General features: G+C 48.7%; 1 protein-coding gene across 1 annotated transcript; it reads left to right on the forward strand.

Moving 5' to 3' along the window:
• Positions 1–4,497: 4,497 nt before the first annotated feature.
• LOC123403298 (putative transcription factor bHLH086) lies at positions 4,498–6,261 on the forward strand. The gene is made up of 3 exons (XM_045097251.1): positions 4,498–5,501; positions 5,605–5,736; positions 5,843–6,261. Exons 1-3 carry the CDS (start codon positions 4,887–4,889, stop codon positions 5,954–5,956), a joined length of 861 nt encoding a protein of 286 aa, XP_044953186.1. The 5' UTR covers positions 4,498–4,886; the 3' UTR covers positions 5,957–6,261.
• The last annotated feature ends 3,978 nt before the right edge of the window (positions 6,262–10,239 follow it).

A 10,239-nucleotide genomic window follows, 5' to 3' on the forward strand; every position in this document is an offset into this window, starting at 1 on the left:
TCTGCCTTCCACTTCAGCAATTCCAGTGTGCTACCCAGCTTCTTCTGGCCATCTTCACAAGTTGGGTACAACAATTTGTTGTGGTCCTGTAACATCTGCTCGAACTGCAACCTCTCCTTTTCTGTGTCGCAACCTCGCCGTGCATCAGAAATGACCTGGCCAAGATCATCAGCGGGCTCATCTGGTTCCCGTTCTTCATCCTGATCTTCTTCTTCATTGTCTTCCATTGCGGTATCAGCATACTCAGGGAACATAGATCGATAGGTGTCATCATCGTTCTCTTCTTCTTCATCGTCGTCTTCCATCATAACCCCTCTTTCTCCGTGCTTGGTTCAAACATTATAGCCCGACATAAAACCAGACCGAAGCAGGTGGCTCTGAATGACTCTTGAGGAAGTGTAATCCTTCTCATTCCGACATTCAACACATGGACAAAACATATAGCCACCACCATGCTTGTTCGCATCGGCTGCATCTCGAAAAGAATGCACGCCTTCTCTATAAGCGGCTGTGCGTCGATCATCGTACATCCATGGATGGCTCATCTGTGTTATACGACAGTATAACAAATACAATCACGATCCTAAAAATTAGTACCGCACGGTCTAAACGAGGAAATATAGTTGCTAACCTTTTAGAATAAGTAGAAATAAAGAGGAAGAGGTTTAAGCGTGGCTCAGGCATCTCATATCGTAGTTGTGTTCGGTGAACTGAAGCGGCATCGCTCTAACACACATTTCAACAAACACCTCTAGTGCATCAAAAAAAGTGGAGAGCTAGCACACACCCACAATCCTCCATCCAAGAAAAATGCAAGGAAGAGGGGAGAGGGGGGCTGTGCTATATATAAGTAGAGGACTTTAGTCCTGGTTTGAGACACAAACCGGGACTAAAGGTGGCGCACATGCGGGCTGCACCCCGCGTAGCCCTTTAGTCCCGGTTTGGGACACGAACCGGGACTAAAGGCTCCTTACGGGCCGGGACTAAAGCCTCGAGGGAGGCATTGAGAATTGGTGCGACGTGGCCGGGCCTTTAGTCCCGGCCCAGCCAAAGGCCCGTTTTCCACTAGTGGTAGGTGATGGTGTTTGACGTGGCGGCAAACATCAACTTGTTGTAGAGGGATTGGGAGAGGTGGCGGACGAGGGACGCGACGCATAAATTGAGCTGGGCGTCCTCGATGAAAGCGGAAAGGTTGTAGAACTCGGAGGCGCCGACGTCATGTTGGAGTTCGTAGGAGGCGCAGGCGAGCGCGCCCGATCGCGGGTCAAGCGACACCGGGTCCTCACTGCACGACCAACACCTAAAGCTTATCGCACGGGAGGTCGGCGGCCGGTGTGGCGGGGAGGGCAAATGCCTAGGGCGGCGGCTTAAGGCCAAGAAACGATGTGTGGATTCGATTGAAGGACAAGTGGCTAATTGTTTAAAAAAAATAAAGAAGAGTGTCAGCGTAAAATCCTTGGTCTAACAGCGTCGCCCACAAACCGTTATGTCATGTCGGCGAAAGCAAGACTCGCATGTCATAATCGTGATCCAAACGACCAGAGCTGTCAACTAATGTTTTTTCTGGCCAAAAAATAGACTTGGAATTAGTGAGTTTTGGCACAATTCATAGTAGTATGGTTTCCATAATCCTAGCCTTCAATATTAATGTTTTCTGCAATTCGCTCTAAATCGATCAATCGACATCATGATTGATGTATCGGGATTATAGGTGATCCTTCGAGTTCAAGGAATCGGATGGAGTGATTTTTTTTATTGGAAGGAGAAAAAGATTTGCCTTGGACATTAATTAAAAGGAAGAAAGTATAAAGTTTGTGTTACGACATTCATCGTGATTCATGTTACAACATCAATACGAAAGGTCTCTACTCTCGTGACTTCATGTATCCTAATTTCTTTACATCCACCGGTGACTCAAGTTTGGGCTTTAATCTTGATGTTATGAAGTACAACCGTCGGCTGGACTGGGTTAATTTGTCAATCACTGGATATATCAAAACGAGCAATCAAATTGCTCTACCGTCCACACGTAGACGTGCATGCACGCTTGCTACTCCTCCTGACTCGCAATTAAAGGAGAACAGATCAACTTGGGAGGGAGTATTTTTAGCAGCATTAATGGCAAGCATGGAGTATAGTCGTCATCATCCTAAGACAGTGGCATTAATCACAGGGCGTGCGCATTAAACAACACAGGCAGGGGCAAGGGGACAGCTAGTTAAATTTATTGTGTCACGGACAGGCAGATCGGTAAGAATAGCAGAGAGAATTGCAGGTTTAGCCAGCATCCGGGACAGGGATTAACGGCATCCCAAGCATCCTGTCTCACAACTTCTCTTTTCATACAGTTACCAGAACGCGCGAGCATGACATAGCGCTTGCATATTAGATCGACTGTCAATCAAGCTAATGGAAATAAGTTTGCAGTCATACTCTCTCCATCCTATAGTATAAAATATTATTATCAAAAAAGGCTTTCGTCCCAATATATATATAAAACAACGATCAACAACATCCAATACAACACACACACACCGAGGTCAGGATACATAGAGCTGAGCGCAACAACACCATCCCTAGTGCTAAGAGCACCCCGGAGATTCAACCATGAACATGCCACCGCGAAAAAGTAAAGCCGCATATAACGAATCGTGGGCTTCAATGTGACGCCTTCAGCAAGGATGCAACACCGGAGTGCCGCCATCGCCCGAACCGAGGTTCAGGGTTTTTCCCCGAAGCAACACGATGAGCAATGAGAGCCGCGACGCCGCCTACAAGAATGAACAAGCTTCGTCGTCGCCGGTCCGTTCGAAGAAAGAGCAGGTTTTCACCTTAACCAACACTCACCAGCACCGAACGCCACACCCCGACTACCATGTCGTCCACACGGCCGTGGCAACCACGCATCACCGAGGCACGTGCTCTGCCCATGAGCACCACTACACCACCTCCAGTGTCGCTGCCCCCGTATCCAAGACCTTGACACCACGCCACCCGAAACATGCGGCTATCCCAACCAAAGAGACGAACGGAAAGGCCCCGCCTTATGCACCCCTGGTCGACCCGCTGTGCCGAGACCCCATACGTCGACCACAACTGGCCTTCATTGAGCCATCCTACAACACCAGATACGAGACGAGCGCAGTCCTGCCGCTAGGCACGAGACGAGCCAGTCCTGTAGCCGGGCGCGAGACAAGTTTGGTCCTGCAGCACCAGGCGCGAGACGGGCGATGGACCGCAGATGGGAGAAGACCATCTCATCGATGAGAGAAGCGAATGGGAGTCGAGGAGAGGGATCAAAGGCCAACACATGCAGCCTACACACGAGCCGACGCCAACACAATCCGGCCATCGCCACATCACCTGCGCCTCCACGCCCTGGTCAGATCCACCTGGAGCCCCGCCACCCCACACTGTTGCAACACAGACAACAGATGCATCGCCACCACCTCCACAGGGTCGCAACCACCCCCGCCACCGCCGACGAGCACAATCGCCGGATCTGGGCAGGGATGCCCAGATCCACCGCCAGCACGACCCGAGATCCCCGCCCCCCAGGAGCATCGCCGAGGGAGGGAAGAAGAGGAAGCAATGCCGACAGGCCTCGATGGCGCGGGAGAGGAGCGTCGGAGCAGGGGTCGGCTAGGACCCGACGCTGCCGGGCAGGGGGGAGGCGCCCCGCCACGCCAGCCACCTGAGTGCAGGGGGAAAATCCACCCCGCCGCCACCTACACCGCGCGGCCTTTGGCCGACAACGCCCCCGACAACGACGAGGGAGGGTGAACCAGGGGAGGGATGGGGAAGGGGCACGCTAGGTTTGCCTCCTGAGGACGCCGCGGGAGCGCCTCGGGAGGGGGAGGGGACCAAGAAGATTATCGCTAACACCCAAAATATCATTATAACCAATATGCTCATATATTAGTTGTAATAATAATTACGAAATGGAAGGAATAAGGGTTAGTCCTAGGTATTGGCAAAGCTAGCTTCCTCGACTATGTCCAAACAGATGAACTTGAGAAGAATCGAAGTCCGAAAGACAAACTTGAAGAAGAAGCGCCGCCATTCGCTCGAGCGTCCCACCTGCTAAACAGAGCGAAGGCACTGGGATTCTCCTTTCCGTCATCGGCCGCCTGAGCGGCAGTTAGAGAGGAGACAAATCCACAAGCTCGACGGTGAACTGTGGAGGGAAAAGTTCTACGTGTTCTTGATAGGAAATACGCAAATCGGTTTCCATTGCATTGCATTTGCCTGCCTGCAGCAAATTGGCATATGCGGCCTAGCTGACCGGCCGCTGCATCGCATGGCCACGTGAGAAGAGAGGGGTCGGGAATCTGCAGCGCGTGGGAGAGCCCGTCGCCTCCGCCGCACCTTCTGCTCCCTGCCTCCCCGTCACCCAAACGGGCTATCCTTGCAGTTGGATCCGCAACGGGCGCCCGCTGTGCACTTGAAACCACCTTCCTTCTCGGAGCTCCATCGAGCGAGCATACCCGGTTGCCCGGAACCCGCGATGGAGTGCGCGAGTTCTTGAGGCTCCGGGAACAGGGGAGAGGGACACAACTACGGCAAGGATCAGCAGCTCAATCGCATAACCAACTCGAGCATTTAATGCAGATGTACTATGTATAATCCTCCCCACGCCCAGTGTTTTGTCAAGCCCGCCCCCCATGTGCTCGCCGTGGCCCGGCCTGCGCGCCGCCGCATGTATATATAGCCGCCGCATGGCGCGAAGGCAGCACACAACTCGCCGCCGGTTGCATACATCCACAGAGCTCGATCCAAGTGCAACACTCAACTAGATTACATCACGTAGCTAGAGCTAGACACCAGCTTGGTTTGGCAGCTGCCGCTAATAGAAACCAGTCGTACGTGATCGTGAATTCGTGATCATGGCGTTAGTGCGGGAGCCGATGATGTACGACGGCGGCTTCGACGCCGAGGCGTCCGCGTTCGACGCGCTCGGCTACGGAGGCCACGACGCGCTGCTCGGCGGCTTGGACGTGGCGGCGCTCTTCGGGGGCTACGACGAGCCAGAGCCAGCCGGCGCCGCAAGCGCCTACGTGCGGGACGGCGCGACCTGGGCGAGCGCGGGGACTTCCGTGCTCTCGTTCGACGGCGCCGCGCGGGGCCACGCTGTCGAGGAGGAGGAGCCCGACTGCGACGCGTGGATTGACGACATGGAAGTAGATCAGGGTCATCAGCACACGACGCCGGCGTCGACCATAGGGTTCGACCCGGCCACGGGTTGCTTCAGCCTGACGCAGAGCTCCGGCGGCGCGCGGCGGCCGTTCGGGCTCCTGTTCCCGAGCACGTCCAACGGCTCGCGCGATGACGCGGCACCGGCGCGCGGTTCCTCGAAGCGATCGTACGCGGCGCGCGTGCGGGACGCGGAGCCGCGGGCCGCCAAGAGGCCGTGCGGTGCGAGCAGGAAGGTGAGCAAGGCGAAGCCAGCGGTGCCCACCACCACCTCGCCCAAGGGCGACCCGCAAAGCCTCACCGCAAAGGTAAATTCGGTACCGATCGAAACTGCACTTGTTTCTACTGCTCGAATTCATTGCGTTTCCGTGGGGATTTCCGAGGATCTGAACGTGCCGTTCCGTGTTGCAGAACCGGCGGGAGAAGATCAGCGAGCGGCTCCGGACACTGCAGGAGCTGGTGCCCAACGGCACCAAGGTCGACATGGTCACCATGCTCGAGAAGGCCATCGGCTACGTCAAGTTCCTGCAGCTGCAAGTCAAGGTGCGTGTTTGTCTGAACGTACATGGCATCGGCTATACCGACTGAATTCTGTTGCTATCCATCCATGGGCATGTAGAATTCTGACAGCAATGCCCGTGAATCGCAGGTGCTCGCGACGGACGAGTTCTGGCCGGCGCAAGGGGGAACGGCGCCAGAGATCTCTCAGGTGAAGGAGGCGCTGGACGCCATCTTGTCGTCGCAGAGGGGGCAACTGAACTGAGCTGCTTAGCTAGCCTCCGTGGAAACGTACAAGGATATGGTACCTCGTTCGAAGATAAATAATGAGGCATATGCAAACGTACATGCTCTTGTTTACTCTCGCCACTATGTACCCTTTTACAGGGGACTTAGGTTGCGTTGTACTCCTTTTATACCATAATATTTGTTGTTGAAAAAAAAACTAGTTTAATTTTTTTTAACAACAAATATTTAGGAACAGGGGAGTATATAGGTACTTGATCTGATGTAGTGATGTAGAGGGAGAGAGGGGTTTAACATTTTGTTAATCCTAACATTTTTGTAAAATTTCGGTTATTATATTCCTTTTCTAGTTAATTAAATAGAACCCCAATAGGCAGCGAAAGTTCGCTGTGGGACGTGTCAATTGCGGACGTTTTCTGTGGCAAATTCTTCGAAAGCACGTGGCAATTTCTTCACAAAGACATGGCAACCTAGGATTTTACTGTGAAAATTGTCGTGTTCGCTTGGATAATTACCATGCTCCCAACACATAAATTGGCGCGAAAACGTCCGTTTTTCCATGTATCCTGAGTGAACGTTTTTTGAATAACATATACGCAACCAATAATTTTCGTTGTATAGAATCCATCTCCACGTCAAGTAGGCTCGCAGTATACGAACACTAGTAGAAAACAGGGTTTTAGTCCCGATTCGTAAGGACCTTTAGTCTCGGTTGTGCAACCGGGACAAAGCTATCTAGACTAAAGGCCCTCCTTTTAGTCCCGGACGTGTTACAGACCGGGATTAAAGAGGCTCCATGTGGCCGCTGCATAGCGCTCAGGCAGGAGGATCTTTAGCCTGAGTTCTTTTGCCAGAATCTGAGGATTCTTTCAAAATCTAACCCCTCCCCAGCTTCTTCTGAAATCTTTGATCCCCATTTGTTTTACAATCCTAGCTAATTAGACCCTAACTAGATGGGATTATAAAACAAATGAGGCTCAAAGATTCTGGAAGAAGTTGGGGAGGGGTCAGATTCTGGGAGAATCTCCAGATTCTGGCAAAAGAACTAAGCCTTAGTCCCGGTTGGTAACACCAACCGGAGTAAGAATCTCCAGATTCTGGCAAAAGAACTAGGCCTTAGTCCCGGTTGGTAACACCAACCGGAGTAAGGCGAGCATTGGGGTTTAGGGTTTCTTTTTGAGAAGAGGGGACTTTTGGAGGGTTTAGCGGTTTCATTTTGTGTTTCCCTTTTGTTTTTGTGTTTAACATTCAATTCTTTTTCATTTAGGGTTTTCATTTTTATTTTATGTTGTTGAAGAGGACTAGTTTAATTTTCCCCAACAACAAATATTTAGGAACAAAGGGAGTATATAGGTACTTGATCTCATGCAGTGATGTAGAGGGAGAGGGGTTTAACATTTTGTTAATCCTCATATTTTTGTAAATTTTCGGATATTATATTCCTTTTCTAGTTAATTAAATAGAACCCCAATAGGTAGCGAACGTTCGCTATGGGACGTGGCAATTGCGGACGTTTTCTGTGGCAAATTCTTCGAAAGCACATGACAATTTCTTCACAAATGCATGGCAACTTAGGATTTTACTGTGAAAATTGTTGTGTTTCGCTTGAAAAAATTACCATGCTCCCAACACATAAATTGGCGCGAAAAACATTCGTTTTACCATGTACCATGAGCGAAAGTTTTTTGAATAACATATACGCAACCAATAGTTTTCGTTGTATAGAGTCCATCTCCACGTCAAATAGGCTCGCAATATACGGACACTAGTAGAAAACAGGGTTTTAGTTCCGGTTCGTAAGGACCTTTAGTCCCGGTTGTGCAACCGGGACAAAGCAATCGAGACTAAAGGCCCCTCTTTTAGTCCCGGTCGTGTTACGAACCGGGACTAAAGGGGCTCCACGTGGTCGCTGCATAGCGCTCAGACAGGAGGACCTTTAGGCCGAGTTCTTTTGCGAGAATGTGGGGATTCTCCCAAAATCCGACCCCTCCCATCTTCTCCTAGAATCTTTGACCCCCATTTGTTTTACAATCCTACCTAATTAGACCCCAACTAGATAGGATTGTAAAACAAATGAGGCTCAAAGATTCCGAGACAAGCTGGGAGGGGTCAGATTCTGGGAGAATCCCCGGACCAACCGGGGCTAAGAGGAGTGCTGGGGTTTAGGGTTTCTTTTTGAGAAGAGTGCTTCTGGAGGGTTTAGGGGTTTCTTTTTGTGTTTAACATTCAATTCTATTTCATTTAGGGTTTTCGTTTTTATTTTATGTTTTTCATTCAACTCGACGCTAGCTAGTAATAGCAATGAAGGAAGTGTTACACAACATCATCATGAATATAGAGAAGTGACCTCTTTCTCCGTGCTTGGTCGAATACATGTCATATAACAACTCATGATCATCTTAATCAACTCCTCATCATTCTAGTTGTTATCATATACTAGCTAGTTAAACAACTCTTTATGATTGTAGGTGAAATAGCATAAAAAAGATGAACTCCTCATCATTCTAGTTGTTATCATACTAGCAAGTGACCAAGTTATCACAAGTTAGAAACACTAACTATTGCTCTCTCCTAGGTAAAATAGCATAATAAAGGTAAACTCCTGCATCTCCCCATTGAAGAATATAGATCAACCTATCTCCAATTTGTGACATGCGCAAGGTATATATATCGGCTCCAAGTGGTTGCGTGGATGCTTTTATTTCCTTTGATTTCCGGGATATATTCACTTTGAGATATTCTGTATTTACCAGGGTAACCCATTCAAAGTGGGCGTAAGCTAACCATATGTTAAACACCATTGATAAACATCCATTTAGGCACAGTCTCTGGCGGGAGTACCTCTTGAAGAACATAAGTAATAATAACATAGTTAGCAAACAAGTTTTCCTTAAGAACAATCTATGAAAAAGATGGTCTAGTGATGCAATGGTAAAAAAAATTCTTACAAAGTTGTCTGAAGTGATGTTATAAGGGTTCAACTAGTGCATTAGTGGCACATATCCATGATAAATGTTGCCAGTCATGTAACATTTAGCATGATACTGAACATCGATATAAAATGAGGTTAGATGATTTTTTTCCAACCAAGTAAGCTCGGAGCCATAACTGTAGTAGGTCCGATCTACTATCTGTCGTGTAGTTCTTATAGCAGAGAAATAAGATGATAATTTAAAATAAATATGTTTAGTCGGGATGAGTACCAAACACTTTTCAATAATCAATATACATTACCTAACAAATCTGTTGACAAACTCACGTGGAGGTAGAACTGGAATCAAGTCATCCGCATGCACACAAATTTCTATATTATTATCACGAACATCGTCATTACCAAGATCGAAGGTAATGTGCATGTCCTCACCCAACCCATATGCCTTGCAAAATGCTCTCCAATTAGAACAACCAAAATATGTGTGATCTTCTTCATTTTTTATCTTAACAACAAAAGTGCAATGCTCCGTTCTTAAGTGAACTGTCTTAAGCTATGTACTATCCTTCTCTTTGAAATGGAACTTTTCCAAGACAGCGAATCTTGGATGCAGGTAATGCACTAGTCGAAATGTACAAACGAAATTTTTTTAAAGGTTAATTAAAGCAAAAAACACACGCCATATTTCATTAACAAAAAATACATGCCATCCATACGGTAATAATCTCAAAGTCATCATGTAGCTTGACGATGAAGGACGTACCGATGTCTAGGTGAGGATAACGGTCGCATATATCCATGTCATCCCAGCACAAATGGCACTCAGAGATCGTCCCCTCGTTGTCGGACCACGACATTTCTTGTGTTCATGATTCTAAGATTAAAAATCAACGACAATTATACAAGGAACTATCCAGCATGGTATAAACATAGGAGAACAGGTTTATGGGAGTCATCAAGGCAATATACAACCATGATATAAGCTATTTTTCAGGCTTAATGAAATCATATGCATGTGAGCAATGAATTAGTGGCAAACATCATGCAAAGTTGACAAGTTTTGTAATAGGTAGTTTCACACTTAGCAGTTTTTTAGCAAATGTAAAACAACAACAATATCATAGCATGTTTGCAAGCTTGTTATAGTGCCTAAACCGGCTCCTCTAAGGAAGCGGGGAGGACGCTGGTGGACCGAGGGACTCCTCCGGCGATCGTCGGGGACTCTCCTCACCGGCGATCGTCAGGAACGACTCCTCCGACGATCGTAGGGGCCTCCTCCGGCGATTGCCGGGGACAACTCCTCCGACGATCGTCGGGGACGACTCCTTCGGCGATCGTCGGGGACGACTCCTTCGGCGATCGTCGGGGAC

This window comes from Hordeum vulgare, chromosome 6H (assembly GCF_904849725.1).
Source record: "Hordeum vulgare subsp. vulgare chromosome 6H, MorexV3_pseudomolecules_assembly, whole genome shotgun sequence".
Lineage (NCBI taxonomy): Eukaryota > Viridiplantae > Streptophyta > Magnoliopsida > Poales > Poaceae > Hordeum > Hordeum vulgare.

Coding starts and splice junctions, on each gene's coding strand:
- LOC123403298 (XM_045097251.1), top strand. CDS start 4,887: ATGGCGTTAGTGCGGGAGCCGATGATGTACGACGGCGGCTTCGACGCC. Junction 5,502..5,604: donor CGCAAAGCCTCACCGCAAAG/GTAAATTCGGTA, acceptor TCCGTGTTGCAG/AACCGGCGGGAGAAGATCAG. Junction 5,737..5,842: donor TCCTGCAGCTGCAAGTCAAG/GTGCGTGTTTGT, acceptor CGTGAATCGCAG/GTGCTCGCGACGGACGAGTT.